This window comes from Pyrus communis, chromosome 16 (genome assembly GCF_041283825.1).
Source record: "Pyrus communis isolate YQ-2024b chromosome 16, ASM4128382v1, whole genome shotgun sequence".
Taxonomy (NCBI): domain Eukaryota; kingdom Viridiplantae; phylum Streptophyta; class Magnoliopsida; order Rosales; family Rosaceae; genus Pyrus; species Pyrus communis.
In genome coordinates this window covers 9,357,551-9,379,920 of record NC_142580.1, presented here as the reverse complement: position 1 = coordinate 9,379,920, position 22,370 = coordinate 9,357,551, and the positions used below count along the sequence as shown (strand labels likewise).

General features: G+C 37.8%; 3 protein-coding genes across 3 annotated transcripts; 2 read left to right on the top strand and 1 right to left on the bottom strand.

Moving 5' to 3' along the window:
* Nucleotides 1–314: 314 nt before the first annotated feature.
* LOC137733035 (putative pectinesterase 67) lies at nt 315–2,215 on the bottom strand. The gene is made up of 5 exons (XM_068472261.2): nt 1,876–2,215; nt 1,595–1,757; nt 1,156–1,362; nt 789–1,039; nt 315–681 (listed from the first exon to the last, which is right to left on the bottom strand). The coding sequence occupies exons 1-5, from the start codon at nt 2,136–2,138 to the stop codon at nt 528–530; spliced, it is 1,038 nt and encodes a 345-aa protein (XP_068328362.2). The 5' UTR covers nt 2,139–2,215; the 3' UTR covers nt 315–527.
* A 6,231-nt stretch (nt 2,216–8,446) lies between these two features.
* On the top strand, nt 8,447–10,102 carry LOC137730626 (peroxidase 29). The gene is given in 5 exon segments (XM_068469605.2): nt 8,447–8,688; nt 8,691–8,770; nt 9,112–9,472; nt 9,603–9,720; nt 9,722–10,102. Coding segments are annotated over 5 exon segments (945 nt in total). The 5' UTR covers nt 8,447–8,564; the 3' UTR covers nt 9,984–10,102.
* A 9,521-nt stretch (nt 10,103–19,623) lies between these two features.
* LOC137730559 (GDSL esterase/lipase At4g16230) lies at nt 19,624–21,363 on the top strand. Its single transcript, XM_068469541.2, is given in 6 exon segments — nt 19,624–20,015; nt 20,090–20,220; nt 20,319–20,345; nt 20,347–20,571; nt 20,657–20,912; nt 21,016–21,363. Coding segments are annotated over 6 exon segments (1,119 nt in total). The 5' UTR covers nt 19,624–19,759; the 3' UTR covers nt 21,240–21,363.
* The last annotated feature ends 1,007 nt before the right edge of the window (nt 21,364–22,370 follow it).

The window sequence follows — 22,370 nt, the reverse complement described above, 5'->3', positions numbered from 1 at the left end:
TCCTCATGTGCACTTCCAATTTCACATTTTTCTTTCCTCTCCTGGACCCCAAGCAACAACATTAGCATTCTGTGCAAACACTTTGTTCTCAATTTTTCTAACTTCGGCACAACCGAATTGTCGAATACCATACTTCCCTTAAACTGTCCGTACTCATAGATACACGATAATTCATGAAAAGATCTCATGATTAAACAACATAGTTCGAACAGTTACTGCATCGTACAATGTCAAGCAGTTTGGTAATTCTATCCAAATTCACCTAATACATTGAGCACAGAATGCTGACAATCTGAATTGACAAAGCTAGAATATTAACACATAAGAAATGTTATTTTTCTTGACATGCAGTAGTCCATCAGACTGTAGCCTTGATTGGATTTGGACAGAATTATATATCTGAATATTATTTTGATTAATACAACATGCCGTTTACATTTTGTAGGGAAAGAAACTTATCAATCAAACATATGATCGCCTCTTGCACTCATCACTGTAAGCTCGGCCCCCTCGGCACATAAATTAATTTACAGCCAAACTGGCAGCCATTCCTGGCCATTGATGAAGTCGATAGACAAGAAGGGTGCAACTTCTTTTTCGGTGAGTTGTCTCGCCCATTCGGCACGCCCTGTAGCCTCAGCTCCTGGCCCTTTGCACTTGTACTCGGCATGGTATAAGTTTCTGCAGATTTCATTTTATTCACAACAAATCAAATCATAAATTTAATTGGAATATTTTTTAATGCAAACATGTGTGTTTGATCAATTATTTAGGTGCATGTTTCTTACTCAGTTCCGCCGGAATAGCTCCAGTTGGTCCAACCTTGTGGCACGACGGTCTTCGATAGGTACATGTTTGCATAAATCACTCTGGAGAAAGCACCCTTTGCCCTACCTAGGTACACACTGTCACCAACACCATAGAGCTTGCCTTTGTTAAAAACAAATCCACTGTTCTCCTTCTCAGTCTCCCTATTTTGAGCTGTCACGGACCCCTTGATCGACACCCTCTTGTCTCCGATAACAAAGACCTCGCAGCTCTGCATGCATGGATGCATCCATGATTAATTAATTAGTCCTATCCATGATTTTTTGGAGTGCTAATAACTAGTTTTAAAATTAATTATGAAGGTGATGAAGTAGTAGTATTACTTACGTGGAAGACAGATCTACCACGACCAAAGATGAAGTCAATGGAGCCCTGGATGTAACAATTATCATAGTAATGTCTGCCTTTGTAATCGAAGAGGGTGTTATGGGTACTGTAAAATCCACAATGGTAGAATGCAACTTTGTCTGCAGCTACAAATGCTGCAACTGACTGGTTCTGCGAGGTGTAAGCCACACCGGTCGGGGCCTCATTCTGCACAACGTTGCATAATTTATATATGAGACCTATAGAGTAATGTCATTTATGTATATAGGGATCCGGAATGTTCACGCCAAGTTATGTTGCTAGATTGCAAATCTAAACCGTTGATGGTATGTTATCCATATTAACATTTGTTTGGCAATATAAATCCGGCAAGAAAACATTGCCGTGCTCAATAATTGTTAAATATACAAATATACAGAAAAAGAAAATGAAGATGAACCTTGAAGCTGATCCCGAAGGCAATGAAATGGGGAGCTTCGACACTGAAAGTAGCAGATTCGACATTGTCCGAAGAGCTTTGTGACCAAACAATGGCGGACCTGCCCTTCCCATTTCCTCTCATGAATATGTAGGGCTTATTATTTGGTATGATCACCTTTTCTCTGCCCGCCAAAACATATATCCATTAGATAACATGCATAATTAAACTTGTGAATTATTCATAGCTAGTTTTGCTTTAATTTCACAATTCACAGAGTAATTAATTGATGGTTCAGTTACCTGTACACTCCTTTCCTAACATGGACGATGATCCATTGCTTATTTCCTTCAGGAACAGCATCAATGGCTGCTTGAACAGATGTGAAATCTCCCTTGCCGTTGATGTCAACCTTAAGCGTGCGGTTCGTGTGAATCTTCTGAGTCAGTAAGGGGGAATCTATTACCTTTTGTGCAGTCAAGCCATGAGCAACATTCGTGAGAGTTACTGAGGTGAAAAAAATGATTGCAAAGGTTATGAATGTTGTGGACGAAGACCAAGCCATGTTTCTAGGGAGAAACACAATCTGCAGTTTGGGTGAATTAATAATGTTCACCTAGGGGGGGTTTTTTTTTGTGAGGCAATGAGGTTCTCAAAGTGAAGGGGGGCTTTTATTCATTTACGGCTGCGGTTGTTTGGAAAAATTTAGTGTACATGACAAAAGCTGGAAGTCAATAGGCTAACAAGATTCTAACTATTTTAGAGGGCCCACCGTTGGTTTAATTTCAACTATTTTTGTTTTTCACGAGCAATCTAGGATAGGCAGTTATTGCGCACTCTAAAACGAGAAGAGAGACAAACACAAACAAAAATATATAGATTCCATCATATATGAGTTATAACTCTAAAATAAGTGTTTGAGAAGAATTTTGTGACTCGGATTGTTTATGTTAAAATTTTGTTGTGCAATTATAAGACACGTCTTGAAGCTTAGTAAGGAAAATATATTTTCATTTGTCACTTTTAATATATTGTCATTCTTTGAGCGGAATATCAGGATGATGACTACGTATGATCGTACTACAATTTTTTTTTTCTGTTTTATCGTATGAACATATTGTACTGTACACAAAACTGCATGTCCACACCATTAATGTTACACGTTAAAAAATGAATAGTATAGCGAGACGACGTTATTTGGGGTGAAGTTTAATGGGCTCGCGTAAACCCTTTAAATCTGCCCAAATCATTGAGAACTGAATATAGCATTCATAATGCATGTTTACCATGATCAGGTGAACCGCAAATATGCTACATTACACTTGTATTGCACCAATCCCTTTTGTATCTGTTTGATTAGGTTGATGCTCGTACCGTCTTTTTAGGTCATATTTGTAGATAATATAATGTAATCGTTGATTATTAGGTTTTTTTTCTTTAAATCATCAAAAATAGAATTCAACCAATAACTTTCACATCATATAGTTTACAAAATATGATATAAAAGAATGATCTCTTATTGTTTTTTGAATGACAAAGCGTGGTTGTAGACTTTTGCTAGGTGTGGGATTTTACCGCGTCAACAAATGTCCGAGCTCCCTAAGTTAATATTTGTTTGTATAAATGCTATCGTAGTTTAAGATCAATATATGTCTGCAGTCCATATATATACAGTGATTATTTATAAAATAAGATACCATTGGGAAAAAGCTTAAAGCTTATATATGGCCGTGTATATGAATGTGTAGATGGGTCCAGCATACAACATTCTAAGAAGTCCAGTTTGCATAAATGGCTCTTGTATTTTCCGGATTTTCCCTCATCTAATTTGTTAATTTATTACTTCTGCATTTTCATCCTTGTAGTTTTGTTTAGTTTCTCTTTGTTCAATTCGTTTACTAATCAGTTGATGTATTCATCCGTTTTGTGAATAATATCATTGATGCACTTTGACAAAGAGAAGATCAAACAACGTTAATCTTAAAGAATAAGGACATTGGAATATGTGAGAATATGAAGGTAAGAGGGTCCCACGTTGGTGAAAGAATAAACCTTATAAGGACGTATAAGAGATTGGACTACTCATCATATTGCAAATTGGTTATATGGTGGAACCCAGTGGCGAAGCCATGTGAGTGCGATGAGTGACGGTTGCCACTCCCCTTGCAGGAAAACACGCCTGGAGCAAAGGTTAAGCCCCTCCCTGTTCCGGTGCACTGGCTGGCTGGTGGCGCGGAAAGGACCGATTTTGATGTTCTGGGGCTTCTCGGGGTAGGAATTGTGAAGAGGGTTGGATTGAATTGGCATGTTGGATTGGATTTAGAATTAGGGTTTTGATCGAGGATTGGGGTGTTAAATTGGGAGAGGGGGTTTTGGGGTCGAATTTGGTGGTCCAGAGAATTTGAAGGGTTGGAGGGAGACAACTGAATTGGTGGGCAGCGGTGGTGGTAGTGGTGGTGGTGGCGGTGATGTGGATTCGTGGTGGATTGGCGGTGGATGGTGGTGAGATTAATGTTTGATTCTAATCATGTGGGTAAAGGTTTTTAGATGGTTGAAATGAGTTAGGAGTTTATAGGAAACAGGACGACGCCTGCCAAAAACATATATCACACATTGATTAAGTAATTATATGTGGAGATGCATAGTGAGTTTTCATCATTAAGAGGAATTGGTGATTTTGCAAGGGAGTTCGTGAAAACTAGGAGGTATGCAAGCTATATGCTAGTGTATAAGTTTCTTACATTAGCTTTGGTGTTACCGGTTGCAACTGCTTCGGTGGAAAGAACATTTTCTGCTATGAAGATTGTGAAAACACTATTGCGTAACACAATGGGAGATCAATCGTTGAGTGATAGCATGTTTGTTTACATTGAGAGCGATGTATTTACTTTTATTGATAATGAGCCTATTATGCAACGTTTTCATGATATGAAACCTCGTCGGTAACAATTGTAATTTGTTTGTATTGATAAATTATGGAAGACATTACTATATAAAAGGATTTGGTTGTTGCTATTTTTTTGAATTTTGCACTCTTTTAAAGGAAAACTAATAAAAAGGGTTTGAAAACTTTGAGTTTTAATGATAAGGATAAAATAAAGGGTAAATTGAATAGTACCATGATTGACTTTTTAGTGTAAAAATGTGGTTTTTCGTTAAAGTGAACAATATTGTGGACTTTTCGTTAAAACTCCCCTCTTTTAACTTCACCCCTCCCGCCGTCAATTCCTAGCTCTGCCACTGGTAGAACCCAACTTTCTTCATGATATCAGAACTCCATATTGGAATCCCAACTTCCACCACAGAAGTATGAGAAAATCTCAAAGATTTAATTAAATAATTACTAAGATAACAAACCTAATACCCCCAAAAGTTCTATTTATAATGTCCTTAAAGAGAGCTTCGGCTTTTGGCCCGATTTATGCCTTTTGACTTGCTCTTCCATCATTCCCCTGATCTACATCAATAATTTGATAGTATTGCTTTTTTTTTCTTCGCTTAAAATGAGCTTGGAGTTTTTGTAATTTTTTTAATATTTAGAATCCAAGATAGAGCTCTCATGCATGTCTTTTAGCGCTTTGTAACAAAAAAACAATAATTATTAAAAAAAAAAATATCCCTATATCTATTTAGTGTCTCCTATGTTTTATTAGTCACTTTTAAGCTTCAATTTTCTAACTATATTTTATCAAATCCTAAAAAAATAAATATGAAATATATAATTTGAGACTTTTCGTTACAAATTTTGTACCCTTTCATTTTGTGCTGAAACATGTTTCAACACAAAAGCTAAGCTTGAACATCATGAGTTTGGCATAAAAAAATTCAAGTGTTTTTCAGTTTGGAAGCCGTTGCCCTCCTTTGGCAGATTGGACTACTGCCAACGGAATAAAACTACAAGGAAGGGAAAAAAAACTATTGAGATGAAACTGAAAATTCAAGTAAACTAAAAGAACCATATTAGTACAATTTTGCCTGAAAACAACAAAGATTTTTGGAGGAATTAGAGATCTACTTACAAGTTAGAGAGACAATTGCTTTGCACTACTCATATATATGGGTGTGTGTGGGAGAGACAGAAAATTTTCGAGTAAATTAGATGCTACAACAATTGGTGAACAAGTGAAGCTTTCTGTGATGAAAAGGGCTCAAAACACCTGAATATGACTTGTCAGCCTTCATAAATAGATAAAAAGCTAACATGGCTCCATAATGATGTGTTAGGTTAATTTCAGGAATTATTAGCGATCAAATTGATTCAAAAACACCTTTTATTTTTCAAAAATGATAAATGTAGCTAAATTAATTATATACAAGTAGTGGATTGCTCTAGTGGTTAGGATCTTCCTCTTTAACCTTCTGTGTCCCGAGTTCAAAACCTTCCTTCTCGCTTTAGTGTAGTTTAGAGTAAAAATATCAATTATAATATTTTAGTACTCATAAGTTTATAAAACAAAAAAATTGGATAAAACGATACGAAACAACGCATTCGGAGTAAGTAAGAGAATATGACTTGCTAGACTACATAAATGGATACAAAGCCAACTGTTGGGTCCCAACCCCACATTTTGCAGTGCTCGGTCTATTCTTCTGATCAGTTGCGGTTGACATGCATTTTCTATGAAAACCACCCAAAAAACCAAGTCGGTGAAAGTAGATCAAAGAAGAAGATCTACACTGGTGAAAGTTTCAGCCTCATGACATTCTGACTCCGAGAGCTAGCAGTGCTGCTAGGGTCAGTCTCAGCCGCATTCACTGTCTATTTTCTCGTCTCGACACGTTTTACTATTTTGTTCCTTGCATTCTTGATACAGAGAAGTTTGTAAATGTATTCAGATTACTCCTTATCACGTGGTATATCTTTCTACTCATTAACTTGTTATATATAATAGTAGTGATGAGCGACGGTATTGATATATACGACTTTTAAAGTGAATTAAAAAAACAAATATACATGTCATAATTTGAATGAAATAATAATACCACGTGATAGTGTTACGAGTACACTAAAAATACTTTCATGAACGCAGTTGAGTAATTTTAAGACCATGACTTTTGTACAAAAACATACAGGTTTTCATGATCATGTGGTGATTCTTGTTTCACTACTGTGGTAGTTGCAAGTCGTTTTCGAAACCAAGAGGGACCAAACTATGCAGAGTGTACAATTGATTTGACCTTTTGGGTGTCGGTTTTGATTTTTTTAGTTTTGATCTAACATGTATATATGGAAATGCCGAGAGGCAGGGAGCAGAAAATTCTCAATCCAATAATTAAATTTACAAGATCATAAATGCACAAGAAATTGTGGGGATTTAGATATGAATATGTGATCAATTATCAAGGGCATCACATGTTTGATTTTGACAAACCAAAATAATCAAGGTTTGTGGGAACCATGCTAACTTAATTTCCTGGTATTGAGAAGCATATGATGAATTGGGCAAGTGCTCTTCAAAGATCTTCAGGTCTAGTCAACCACTAAACTTATCTTCGCCTTTATTATTCAAGCACAGAACCCTAAGGCCTGAATTTTGAGAGGGATCGAACCCTGTTAAGCTTGTGCTATTTCAGCAAAGTTTTCTACTAATTTGTAATTACCATGAACGACAAAGCTTTCTACGAATTACTATGAACGAGGAAGTGTATCATTAGCTAGCCATATGGTAAAAAGGTGGGATGTAGTTGATTTCGTTATGATTACTACCGGTTAGTGTTTTGTTAAAAAAAAAAATTGTTCGATTTCTTACATGTAAAGAGACATTTCTTTTTAATTCATATGAAGATAGATGAGCAGTTCACCATTTTATATGTCAATTAATGTAGTTCAGTATAATTACAACAAGAAAAGTTTTTGCACCCATATCATGTCATAATTTGTTCACATGAAGGAATGACGCTTTATATCCAAGGAGCCAACTATCTTTTGTGGGGAAAAAAAAAAAAAAAAATCAACTGATGAAAACTAAAAATATATGATATGAAATTTGCATCAAGAAAGAAAATTCAGTGTCAAACTACAAGTAGACTTCTAGCATTTACTTTACAAGATGAGCTGACACTGGAAAAGGATAATTGTTCATCCGGTCGACGCCGTGCAATGTATTAAAAGCTTATTTGGCGTGGCAAAAACCATTTGACATAAAATATTTAATATCCCTGTCATCTTTGCAAACGCCCTCTTGTTTTGGTAATTTGGAAACCCTTTAATTTAAAAGGTTTCCAATTTTCATCACTGTTCTAATAATACTTTTTATTTTCACACCTGCTTGTAATTAGCAGCTACTGAATTCCTACATGTAGGCCAATATCCTAGTAGATTGGATGTTAAGTTATCACACATACGTCTCGGGAAACTCTTCCTCTCTTGAATTGTTGTAATATTTTTAAATTTGTTGTAAAATCGACGGTGTGTGCAGTGAAATAAATAAACAAGACACAAATTTTACAACGTTCTCTACAGTTAGTATGACTGGAGTACGTCCTCGGAACAGCAGCGATGCTTACATTTATAATCTGAAGTAATAAGATTATAAAGATAACTCTCTCTATTATCTCCTCTCTTTTTCTTCTCTCTGCCATGAGCCTTGTGGCTTCTCTCTTCTTCCTCTCTTCTTCCTTCTTTTTTTTCTCTCTTTTCAGCCGTAAGGCTTTGTGTTTTTATATGTGATTTTATATGGAAGGATGAGGCAGCAAGTGGATTAATGGACAAACATGTAGAGTTGTAGTGGGTTGGCCATCCACACATTGAATAGCTTATAAGATTACAACAAAATTCTCATTCTAGAAGAAAATAAAAGCAACTGAAGTCCTACAAGTTCATAATTGCATCAACATATGAAAAAAAAAAAATAAAGAAATATTTGATCTCTCTCTCTCTCTCTCTCTTTAAGTTCAACTACTGGCTACTGGGGGTGCCAGACAGAGTTCTGAGTTTCAAACGGTCGGTCACAGCAGCAGTGATTTAATAGTACTGCAGCTGGTCATCACAATGAATCTGAGAGCTATAGTTGTAGGAATATCTCTGTTTGTTTTCAGCATTTGGGATGAAGGGCAAGGCCTTTCTTATAATTTCTATGAGAATTCATGCCCACAAGTTGAAGCCATTGTTAGAGCTCCATCCAGCCTACTTTTCTCACTGATCCTACTTCTTTTGCTGCTTTTCTGAGGCTCATGTTCCATGATTGCCAAGTTCAGGTAATCTCCCTCCAATTTTATTTTACACACACACACATATATATACATATATAGACGGTTAAACAAAAAAGATGACTCTTCCCGAGACACCTACTAACGTTGCTGAACTCCCTAACATTGCAGTCAACCATGTCTCTGTTTAAGAATTTTACTTGATTCCCTTTCTGAAAAATGTGTATATAATATATCAATTTAGGCAATTGAGAAATTGGTTCCAAAAATAAGGCTGATGTGCATGCTTTAAAAAAAGTAACTTCGGTATTATATATTTTATTTTTCAGCTTATCATGTCTGAGTTCAGTTATTTGCTCAATAAGTAATGCTTGACGATGTAATTGCAGGGCCGTGATGCTTCAATTCTTGTGGATCCGAATGCGAACATTGTGCCATCAGAGATGGCCGCAGGGAAAAACTTCGGCATCCGAAAGAGGGAGTCGATAAACATTCTTAAATCAATGGTTGAATTACAATGTCCCCAACAGGTATCTTGTGCTGACATTCTTGTGTTGGCGGCTCGAGAAGCTGTGGTTGTGTCAGGAGGGCCACAAATAAAGGTTGCATTGGGAAGGAGAGATTCCCCTGTTGCTCCAAGCTACAAGCTTGCAGATTCCTTGCTTCCTTCTCCCACTATTGGAGTTGATGGCATGCTTCAATTATTTGCAAAAAATGGAATGACAGTTGAAGAATCTGTGGCCATCATGGGTATTAGCCGTTTTCTTTCTTTTAAGAAACAGAAATGTCAAATTTGTGAGAAAATCTTAGGCGTAACTAGTTGATTACAATTAGGTTTCTGCCTCTCGTTACATGACTACAGAGTGTTGCGTTTCTGTAGGTGCGCACACGCTAGGAGTCACGCACTGTTTGAACGTCCTAAATCGTCTAAACCAAGCAGACGAAGGCGGCCAAGTACAAGGCATGACTCCTGGGTTTGAAGCGTTTTTAAGGCTCAACTACAAGCTTTGTTCTTAATGACCCCACAACACTTACATTTGACAACCACTACTACAATAATGTGATTGGAGGCCATGGGATTCTTAGAATTGATGCTGAAATGGTAATGGACCCGCGCACGGCTACGGTTGTCGAGCGTTTCGCTGCGAATCAGGATGATTTCTTTCAGGCATTTTCTTCTGCCTTTGTCAAGCTCTCCAACTCAAGTGTTTTAGCTGGGAATCAAGGCGTTGTTAGAAAGAGTTGCAATGCAATAGACTGAAGAGTCAGATGCGTTTGTAAATTGCCATACCATTTTTACCGTATATTTCGGTTTATTACTGTTACTTATTTACATGATTTGATTCATGTTGATTGTTGAATGCGAATCTTCAGTGTTTATTCGAACTTCTTATTTATCAATACATTCGCTAATAGTCCAATTTTTCTCACTGTCTCTAACTTTCAGTTCTGTTCTGATTAAAGTACGATCCATTTAAGCCTACTAGCAATAAAGGTCCAACAAAGATACAGTTTCCATCATTAAGTCTACTAACAATAACAATAAATGGAGAAAAGTATTATGGTACTTGTTTGGGTTAATATTTGAATATTGAGTTTAGTAGAAAGGAAGTCCAAAGGCACTAAAACAGATCGCATTTACCTGAAGCCCAACCTTGAAGCCTGAATACGGGTTAGAAGCCTTCTCAGCCAAGACACAAGCCACATGTCTATAATAGAAGTGACAAGTGATGGAGACTAACATATTATCAACCAAAAAGAACTTTTTAATGGCACTGCAAGTAAAAAGATGATGACTCACTATCCTCTAAGAGCTTTCGGGCAAGAGCATAACTAAAAGCAGTTGAACCAAACTGCATATAAAAAGGGAAGCAAGCATCTGAGACAAGGACACTCAACCAATCAAACAAACAAACATACAAACTTTGCTCTCAAACCAGATTTGCATCCAGAAAGCTGAAATCAACCTAGATTCAGTCCTTTTAACAATAGTTTCCTTAGAAAAGCTATCTTTTGTCTAGTGTGAAAGCTCTGCTAAGGCCCTAGTGGTTTAGTATTGATTTCCTTGTGTAAAACCTGTTTACCATCCATCCCTTTTTAGTGCATAACCTTTATAAACTCAAAGAGAAGTGGCTGCAAGAGGTTCAACCTTGCCAAACAAGGTGAAGTCTTGCCCGAATCTCTTTGTTTGTTAATTTAAATTAGTAGATATGTCACTTAAATGTACTTTTTAGCATATATTCAAGTTATACGCAGTCATTTGCTACCTAAAAGTCTCATTTACATCCGGATCTGGTTAACTTAAGAAATTTGTTTTCATTAAAGCACAACCTGGAATCAAGCAAATGGTCTAAAAGGCTTTGGACTCCCTTAATTCGAACATACAAGATCATGAACTAAAAGTCATTGTTTACAAGGCAAGAAAAAGATCTTAATGTAGACTTAACTCATCTGCAATAATCATTTGATAACAAGAAGTTTGAGTAACTTGGGGCGCAAATAATCGACTTAAAACACAATCATTCTACATCTGCTATAACTGAGATAGCAGTGGCACGCCAAGCTTGTTGTTAGTTTTGATTGTGAGCCTCAAGGCCTACACCTAAGGCCTCACAAAGGCACATTTCAAAACTAACTTTGTACTCTTCTTGATGCATATCAAGCAGTAAGAAGCCAGCAGACACCAACATACACACTCAAAGTGCCATTAACCCTTGGGGAGCTGTGCAAAGGGCTAGATCCACATTTTGCCTCGAACATAGTTTTCACACGCTTAATGGGACCTACTTAGTCTTGTATGCCAAGAAGGAAGAGGAATGAGCGAACCTTTAGGTGGAACACAGAGTACGAGCCACACCAGTATCCACCAAGATCAGGCATGACTGATCACCTAGAAGATTTCCCTTCCCTACGAGGACCAGCTATTCTGGAAAGCCTGACTTCATCTTAGAAGTCGGGAGGAAATGTGACTAATGAAGACTTGTAAGCCATCATGGTGCAAATGTTGAAAAGTATGGAGAATATCTCTTTGGAGTCCAGAGGAAAGGTGAGCAGACTCTATTCTTTAACAGGAAGTTTGCAGAGAATACTAGATCTGGAGTACTCTACCCCAAAAGATAGTTATGCTAGAGAAATGATGAAGGAGGCAAACCCTGAAAACGAACCAGCTATTCCCCTATTTCCTTTACTCGAGGAAATGAAGGAAAAAGGAAATGAGATAGTAGGGCCTGGAGCTAGTTAGACAATATTAGAAGAGATCCTGAAAACTTATTTGCCTGACCCGCTACTATTTTTACTAAATAGTAGGGGATGGTCCGGGCAAGACAAGAAAAAGTACAGAATGAACTAACAAGTTGGAGAATCTAGTGGAAAAATTATGTCCACAACTGTGGGCAAGCCTCCTCTTTATAGGCAATCACCATTGGCTAATAAGGTAGGAGGGGCTAAATAAAGACAGCCCGAACCAAAGAATGAGGCTTTCTCAGGCAATGAGTGTAGCCCGAAGTGGGAACCTCCTTACACCCCACAATAATACAACCAACCAACAACTAAGAGATGAGTTAGTTGAGTTAAGAATGATGGTGGTCCATAATGCTTAACCTCAGGCTCACCCGCTGTTTAGGATCACCTATCAGAAGCCCTACCTCGAGTATATTGATGAGCAGACTCTTTTTCCCCTCAACTTCAAGATGCCCGCGTTCCCAACTTTTAGTGAGGAGAACTGTAGTGTGTCCTCTAGAGATCATATCTTCAAGTTTTCTAACTACTGTGTGGCATTTGAAGACAATCCTAACTACAAGTTAAGGTTGTTTGGGAATTCGTTTGTAGGCTTAGCATCTCAGTGGTATTCTCCGTTGCCCCCTAATTTCATTGCTAACTAGGGGCAAATGGAGATGGCTTTCCATGAACAGTTCTATATGGTGAAGCCCGAGATGACTATCAACGATCTAGTTGAGGTGAAACAATATGACCATGAGTCCATAGAGGACTTCATGATGAGGTTTAGAAAGACAAGGATAAGGTGCCAATTCCCTATCAACCATGCCCAACTTATATCCATTGCTCAGAAGGCATTAAGGCTGCCTTTGAGAAAAAAAATTTATGATGTACAATTCAATGAGCTACAAGAGCTGGTAATTGCTGCCACAAAGTATGAGAAGCTATTGATTGAGGAATAACAAGTGAAACACTCATCCAAAGTGCCACCTTTCTACAAGAGCAAAGCTACGATTCATCACTTGGAGTTTGAAGAATCAAAGCTTGGAGAAAGTAACGACAATGGAGTGGAGGGGATTGAAATGTGTGCAGTAGAGATGACTACTCCATTCAAACCTTTAATAGTGAAAAGTTTAGTCCAGTCAGTCAAAGATCAGAAAGTAATGATGAATGATGGTGGATTTGTCCATATGAAGCCCCCTAAACACCAGAGTTACTCTTTTAATTTAACCAAAGTCGTGGAGATCTAGAACAATTGGTGTGCGTAAGAGTGATTGTGCCCGATAACACCAAAAAGATGCCTAAACCAGAAGAATTAAGAGAAAATAAGTATTGTAAACTGCACTACACTTTTAACCACTTCATAACCAACTATGTCCAATCAAGGGATTGGATACAAGACCTCATAGTCAAAGGAAAATTGTTGTTGGAGAAACCCCATGCCAATATGATGATTGACACAGATCCCTTCCCAGAGGCCCCAATAAACATGATCAACCTGACTTGGGCTGAGAAAGGGAAGGGAAAAGCCATGTGGGAAGTGAAAGCATAAAATAGGCAAGTTAACAGACCTATAGAATGAGCTATCATGTTACCCGAGAGACCCAAAACAGCCATAGTTAAATGGGTGGTGTTGTGTAGCAAGTGCCAATGTGAGTGTGAGCTAGAAGTGCCAGCATCATGAGCTATCATTGATCAAGAGTTAATCAGAAGAAGAGATAAGGAAAATCATAAAGCTCGCAAGAGCATCATGCGGGCAACTGAAAAAGACACCTCCAGAAATGTCTTCCAAAGATTAGGAGAGGACTATGAACTAAAAGGCTTGTCTGAGGTATTCAGAAACTATAAAGCCTCAGAAGAAATGGAGAATAGAGAGGCCAAAATGCCAAAATGGATGAATGTAAGGCCTCCCCAACCAAGTTATAATGATGTTAGAATGAAAGGAAGAACAAAGAACCCAGTATCCCCAGTCACCAAGAATGAGCTCGACTCGGACGAAAATGGTATGTAGTAAGGAATGATGGAAAACCAGTAAAGGAAATAGGAGCTTTTATGATCAGGAAAGTTCAGAGGCAACACAAAGCCCATATGAACTCATTAAAAGTCTCTACTACATCAGAAACCTCAGAGAATGTGAAGTTTGAAAAAGTGCCTCATTAGGGAAGAAATTAACTTCAATGGAGAAGCAAAAATGAGGTGGAAAGGGTCAATAACAAGACTGAATGAGAAGAAGATCATGTTCCACAAAACCTTTATCCTGGAAAGTACAGAATCTTCATGAGAGCTTAAGAGGATATGATAATGATGCCAACCCCAAGATGAAGCCCGCAACCAATATGTTTTGAAACTATTTCACCTGAGAGATGAATACCTTCACCTTTGTTGTTTGATACTATTTGTGAGATCCCAGGGCAAGTGTCAAACTTTGGTATAACTAGGGAGGAAGAATTGCCCGAACTAATGTTACGAAAAGAAGCATAAGCCTGGTTAGATAAGTTCATGGACCATATTAGAGGCAAGAAAGAAGATTTACCTGGATCTAGTAACTTCCACGTAAACATGAGATATGTTCTATCTGACATGTTTTGTGCCGATCCTGATTAGTCTGCCATAATGTAAGGTGATTACTTGGCAATAGAACCTATGATGGCAATGTTAGTGTTGAGGAAGTAGGAAAAAAAATCCAACCAGATAGGTTTGCCCGAACTCTCAAGGAAGGAGCTCGAAAGAGTGTATTCAGACATAATGGTCTTTAGTCGCCTAAGTATGGCCTTAGCTAACCCTCTCAAACCTATATATGTAACTGCTCATCTGGAGAGACCCTTTAAGAGGGTTTTGATTGATAGAGAAGTTACGGTTAATGTAATATCGCTGAAACAAATGAAGAAGTTGGGAAAAAGTAAGGAATAACTTATTCCTATTGATTTAACAGTTCCGGAGCCATTACCAGAACGCATAGGATATTGCCCTTGGAAGTTGACTTGGGATCCAAACAAATCATGCCAACATTCTTCGTGGTGGACAGTAGTTCCACTAATGGAGCTTTGCTGGGCATAGATTGGATTCACCAAAGTCTCTCTGTGCCCTCTACCCTGCATCAACAAATAGCTGTTTACCACGATGCTGGGGCTATGGAACTAGGATTTTGGGAAATGGTAGAGGCTGAGTCATGGCCATTTTTAACTACAACCAACATTACAGAAGCCAGTTTTTACAATCCCAGTGTTGGGATTCTGCAGTGCCTAGGAGTTGATGAGAATGGTTGCCCGACTAAGGTGACGGCCCAAAAGCTTCTAGAGCAAGGATTGTTTCTCACTAGGGAAGAATGGGATAGGCCCCATATCTTTCCAGCTCCCTAACACCAATAAATGTCAGAACAAAAAAGAAATGACCAAGTAGTTGCAGTCAGGTCTTTAATTAAGTAGTTGGTGTATGAGAGAGAGAGAAAAAGTAAGAAAGGGAAAGCTCGACCAATGAAGAAGAAAAATGGAGGAAAAAGGCTTCAAGTAGCCAGGACAGAGAAGAAGAGAGTGTTTTGAGAAGAAGATAGAGGCCGCCATAAATATGGCTGAGTGTATTATGACTTGTATTGGTCCAATGATATGCCTGAGGCCTAGAGTCAATTGAATTTTTGTGTACAGAATCTAACAAGCCAGCACCAGAGGTACAGGACCCTTTAAAAACCATTGACTTAGGAATTGAGGAAGATCCAAGGCCTATACAGATCAGTGGCTTGTTGGAAGTTAAGGATTGGGCAAGGATAGTTAGCCTTCTGCATGAGTTTAAAGACTGTTTTGCTTGGCATTACACTGAAATGACAGGTTTAGATTCAACCTTAGTAGAACACAAAATGCCTATTAATGAGGGATATAAACCTGTAAAGCAAGCACCACGAAGAATGTCTAAAGAGATCGAAGAAAAAGTCAAAGAAGAGATCGAAAGGCTGGTAAATGTTGGATTTACTAGGCTTGCCAAGTATGTTGAGTAGTTGGCCAACATTGTACATGTATTAAAAGCTATAACTAATGCAGTTCGATGTTGTGTTAACTATAGAAACATTAATGGAGCCATGCCTAAAAATGAATACCCCATGCCCATGGCTGACCTATCCATAGATGCAATTGCAAAACACAAAATTCTATCTTTCATAAATGGGAATGTTGATTATAATTAGATGAAAATGGATAAAGAAGATATACATAAGATAGCTTTTAGATGCCCAAGGCATATTGGAGCATATGAGTATGTAGTTATGCCATTTGGACTCAAAAACGCTGGTGCAACTTATCAGAGAGTAATGAACATCATTTTTCATGGCTTAATCGACCATAACATGGAAGTATACATTGATGAAATTGTGGTGAAGTCCAAAATTGAGGAATAACACTTAATAGAGAGGGGTAGAGGTAAACAAAAACAAAGCTCGGGCAATAATAGAATCATCTCTTTCCACCAATAAAGTACAACTGCAAAAGCTGCTAGGGGAAATCAACTTCCTAAGGAGATTTATTGCTAACTTGGCGGGCAAGATTCAGTCGTTGACTCCTTTGCTAAGATTAAAAGATAAAAAAAAGTTCAAGTGTGGCCCACCACACCAAGAGACCTTTGACAGGATAAAGGCTTACTTAGCCTCCCCACAGTGCTCATGCCTCCTTAGAGAGGGAAGTCTTTAAAGCTTTATATTTCTGCCTCTAAAAAGTCAAAAGGGAGCATGTTGGCCTAAAACAATGAAGGTGGGAAAGAGGAAGCAATATATTATCTTAGTAGAATCCTTACTGAGATCGAAACAAGATATACCCCAGTGGATAAGCTGTGTTTAACCATGTACTTCACTGCCTGCAAGTTAAGGTATTACATGTTGCCTTGCCACATTCACATTATTGCTAAGATATACGTAATCAAATATCTGTTGTCAAAACCAATGCTAACTTGAAGAATTGGAAAATGGATTCTAGCACTATTAAAATTCAGTTTTCAATATATGCCTCAAAGAGCAATAAAAGGGGGCAAGCAATTGCAAACTTATTGGCCGAGCACCAAGAATCAGAGGATGAACTTATCAATATCCCAGGGACTCTAGAAATGGCCAGCCTCTGGATCCCACCAAGCAAAGCCTTATCAGGGAAGGACAAATGGATTTAGCAAGAAGTAAAGAGAATAATCAGCCTCTGGATCACTCATTGGAAGCTGTATTTTGATGGATCTTGCACTCAACATGTTTTTGGGGCCAGGATTGTCATCATTGATCCCAAGGGTGTTCAACACTGTTATTCATTTCTTCTGGATTATCAAGATATTACCAACAATCGAGCAAAGTACAGGGCACTGATAATTGGCCTGGAAATCTTGATAGAGTTGGGGGCAACTGAAGTTGAGGTGTTTGGTGATTCAGAGTTGGTGATCAATCAATTAAATGGGGAGTACAAGTGTAGACATGTCACCATGGCTGGTTATTATTTAGCCACAACACAGCTATTTATACGTTTTTACTGTATAAATATCAAATGCTCAAAATTAAACACATAATGGTTTAGTGGAGACTTCTAATTATCTGGAAATATATAAAATGAAACATGATTCCTTTAATTTTTTTGCTGTTTAGAACTTGGTGGAAAAGCAAGTTATTGGGGTCAATAACACCCAATGCACTCACCCTCCCTTCGCTACTACTATTAACCACTTGAGCTATAAATTTATTGCAATAAGAATATGTATGATAAAAAACATAACAAATAATGCCCATAGTTATAGTACAAAATTTGCTTTTTCCAAATTTCGCTTCCAGAAAACATGTCGCCAAGAAATAAGATTAAACTTGGATGCTGGATCCAAGCTTCCTAAAAAGCTAATAGCTTCAGTCATCATCTTTCAAGTATGCAAAGAATAACAATTTGGATTCTCTTTCGACAACCAATTTGGATTCTATTTCAACACAAATATTCCTATAATACCTTTGCAAGGCAGTTTTAAGACCATCTCTGAGAGTGAGAGCCATGATTATGAATGTTGGGAAATAGTGGCAAGGAACTGCAAAAGAGATTATTAGCCCACGGGTTGATACAGAAACATCATGTAGAGGAAATTCTTATATATAGTAGCCATTATAGAATGTATTAAAGTAGCAATATACATAAATCGAACCTAGGACAATCTTTTATCTCTATGGCATTTGTATCCCGTTGCTGGTAACTCTCTCATGGCCCATTAGGTGTTAAAGTCCCACATCGGTGGGTTCAAAGAAACCCAATGGATTTAAATATGATTACCTCACTCTAACTAATACTGAAGTTTTTTGTGGTAAAATCTCACACATGACGGATTGGGGAGGTGGTTAAGTTGGAAACAATATTGGTGTCGTTAGAGTGGAATAGGCCCGGCGATCCAAAATATTCCAACATGGTATCAGAGCCCACGGTGCAAGCTCTCCACGTGTGAACCACTAAATGGGGTTACACATGAGGGGGAGTGTTAAAGTCCCACATCGGTGGGTTCAAAGAAACCCAATGGGTTTAAATATGATTACCTCACTCTAACTAATACCGAGACCTTTTGGGGTAAAATCTTACACCTGACGGATTGGACAGGTGGTTAAGTTAGGAATAGTATCAGTGTCGTTAGAGTGAGGCGGGCCCGGCGATCCAAAAAATTCCAACATTAGGCACCGGCCAGTCACGCAGCTTATAAATGCCGACTGGTTTATAGGTATTGCCTAAACTACTCTTCCTATAAAAGCCTTGGTTTAGACTTTGAGTCGTTGCAAATTTGTATGAAGCTAAAGGAAATATTCAAACTTTGAGTAGTTGAGAGAAATAATTAGTGCAGGGACTACACACTAGGGTTCCAACTTTGGCCACTTTTTTTTTTATATTTTTGGTCTGATTTATGCAAGTGGATCTTTAGTCACTTGAATATGTACTTCTTGTGGCGTTGAAACTGTACATCAGCATTGTCACCACGGGTGGTTGCTGCTAATTTTGCAGGGCAATCAATGATTACAAACAAGAGGAGTGTTAGGATCGGGTGCATTTACGTCACAATCCTTAAGTGGTGATAATGATCATCACTTTATTTATCATCATTGTATACGTTTGAAGTTTGAGATTTGTGTTTATTCTCTACACAACTTTTAAAATTTAAACGCATCTAACAGTAATAAATAGGACGATAAATATCACCGTCACTTAAAAGTGATGAACAAAAATATTTTCATTAGGATCAGTTGTGCGCAAAGTTGATCATGACCGTTCAAACTTTATGTATTAGCATGTGCACGCGTGCACGATTAATCATAGCATTTCCCTTACAAACAAATTTGACATTTTTTTTTTTTTTTTGTTTTTACTTTTGTGTTTTACTCCACGCAAAGCTTACATAATCCTTAGTCATCATGATTCATGATCTTTATTATCATACTTAAAAGTGGATTTAATAAATCTTCTTTTGTAAATTGTAAATGGTGTGACATATTTTGGATTTTATCAAATGTGAGGATGTGAAGAAATGTCTTGCATCGGAAGTTTATCAAATCTTATATATGTTAATAAAGAGTTGAGTTGTCAATTAATTTTATGATGAAACTTCTGCGGCTTCTTCCTTGAAGCTTATGAGTTTGTCTTCATTTTAGTTAGTTATAATTTTGGTACTTGGCGATACGCTTTTGCCTTAAAATTGAAAGCTGGTCAAAGCACTCCAAATTAGCAGCCTGCAACTAATCATATTTCGTCTCATTATATATTTTCAATTTTCATGTATGAATAGCTGCTGATATTGCCTCCTTTTAAGTGTGAAACTTTTGTATTAACCTTCTTCACATCCTTTGCAATGGGTGGCCTATCAAATAGAACAGTCACTAAGCCCGGCATTTTCTTCCAAATTTCAACAATTTTTGTGTTTTTTTGGAGAATATGCTTGGCAAAATATGTTCCTGCAAATTTTGTGTTTGGGGATTCTCTGGTCGATGCAGGAAATAACAACTACTTTGTGTCACTCTCCAAGGCCAACTATCTTCCTAATGGAATCGATTTCGGAAAGCCAACTGGAAGATACACAAATGGAAGAACAACTATTGACATCATAGGCAAGTTCTCCATTTTTTTATTTATTTTGTTTCTGGTTTTCTTCATTGTTTTTAATTGATTTTAGGTTTAACAGGTCAGCAACTTGGCTTCAAAGGTTTCAGTCCTCCTTACCTGTCTCCAGCAACTGCCGGGCCGAAAGTTCTGCAGGGTGTAAATTATGCTTCGGGTGGAGGTGGAATTCTTAATCACACAGGAAAGATTTTTGTAAGGCTTCTTGTGATGTATACTCAATGGTTGGAGTTTTTACTTATTTGTACATACGCTGCTTTGATGTGACGTAAAAACCTCGTGTAATTTGATAGGGAGGTCGATTAAACATGGATGAACATTGAACAGCTAGATTTCTTTGCTAATACCAGGCAAGACATTATCTCCAGCATTGGCCTTCCTGCAGCTCTGCAGCTATTAAGCAACGCTCTCTTCTCCGTAACAATGGGCTCGAACGATTTCATTAACAACTACTTGACGCCGGTGATCTCAGCTCCTGAGCAAAAATTGATACCTCCGGAAACATTTGTGGGAATTATGATTTCAAGATACAGGCTACAACTCACTGTAAATTTACTTTCGTTTTCCCTTAGTTTGTACATATGAATATTCGCCATTACAGGTTTAGTTGATAGACGCGTTACCCTTGCAGAGACTGTACAATTTGGGAGCAAGGAAGATTCTTGTGACAAATGTAGGACCAATTGGGTGCATACCCTATGAGAGGGATACAAATCTTGGTGCAGGAGATTCCTGTGTCGAAAAACCAAATCAGTTAGCGCGATTGTTCAACCCCGAGTTGAAGAGCCTTCTCACGGAGCTCAACGCCAACCTTGAGGGGTCCAAATTTGTTTATGCAGATGTTTATGGCATTCTAAATGACATTACTCAGAACTACATATCATTTGGTGAGAACGAGAAGGCATATGAGAAATTTAATTTTTTATAACAATTTTTTCTTACGAATCAAAGCGATGCAGTGCTGAGTGTTTTTGGTTATGTTAAATGCAGGTTTTGTGAATGCAAATTCTGCATGCTGTCATGTGGCGGGGCGCTTCGGGGGTCTGATTCCGTGCGGTCCTCCGTCCAAAGTTTGCAGGGAGAGATCAAAGTACGTGTTCTGGGATCCCTACCATCCTTCTGATGCTGCTAATGTAATCATAGCAAGACGTCTCTTGTATGGAGACTCCAATGACATTTCACCCATCAATGTTCTGCAACTCATTCAGTCTTAAATCTGTTGGCTGGAACAAAAGTGCAGTTAAATGAATAATGCTAATTATTCTACAGAGAATTTAGTAATTATTATCCTTTTTTCTTCTTCTTTTGGGTTCTTAATATATAAATCTCATTGTTTCATCGGGTAGTAATTGCCAGCATCGTTGCCAAAAAAAAAAAAAAAAAAAAAAAAAAAAAAAGGAAAAAGATAGAAAAGAAAGAGTGTAAAAAGAATGTGCCCAGAAGAGCTTCCTGATTATATAATATCATTGTAATAAGCTTCATGAAGAATAAATAAGAGATACGCAGTAGATTGTCTTAGTGAATATGATCTTTTATTTTTTAATTTATTGCGTTATGAGTTTAAACTTGGTTCATTTTGAATTTTTACATAGCTTATAGTAGCTGGTGGCCAACCTTGCTACCATTTCTAGGATTGGACGAAATGAATGACAATTGAGTTGCTAAAGTCTAAACGCTTGATGTCATCGATAGGGGTACCATATAAAACCTAGCACTCCCCATCATGTGTTAGAATTCACTAACCGCCATTTCCGTCACCTTCGGCTAGAAACATCCAGCACATGGGCAAGCCCAAAAAATAGTTAATTCTCCTGTTTCTTTCTTCGTCACGATGAAAATAACTTCCATACAATAGATTTACTAAATTACTACCATTGGCTACGATGTTTAACTCTCTTTACCACATGACCCATCAGTAACTATCACTACTTATGTCACTTTGGACGACAGAAGCCCAACACATGGGCAAATCAAAGAATCTATTAATTCTCCCGAGTCATTCCTCGCTGTGATGATAGTAAACTTTTGTGCAACGGATTCATTGTCACTGTTTCATCTTCTAGACGGTCATATGGATGTCCATGTCCACTTAGAAGACATGATGCCTTCATTAGTGATATCACGTCATAAAAGCTCTTTGCCACGAGAGGTGAGAAGCTGATGAATGGCTTTCCACAAAAATAATTTGACTTTTGAGGATACAATACAACTTCTCCACTCTCGGCTTGTTCTTTTCTTGTCTGGTATCGCTTGCATAAAAATGAATGTTCCAAATAAAAGCGAAATTGGGTTGGGCTTTCAATGTGTATTCGGACCCATTTATTTATTTCCTCAGGTCTGTAGTT

What these genes read in the sequence shown, in the direction of transcription:
- LOC137733035 (XM_068472261.2), bottom strand. Translation starts at nt 2,138, where the DNA reads ATGGCTTGGTCTTCGTCCACAACATTCATAACCTTTGCAATCATTTTT. An exon ending in GTGGTAGATCTGTCTTCCAC is followed by an intron (nt 1,040 to 1,155) that starts GTAAGTAATACT and finishes CCATGCATGCAG; the next exon opens with AGCTGCGAGGTCTTTGTTAT. An exon ending in AGCTATTCCGGCGGAACTGA is followed by an intron (nt 682 to 788) that starts GTAAGAAACATG and finishes TGAAATCTGCAG; the next exon opens with AAACTTATACCATGCCGAGT.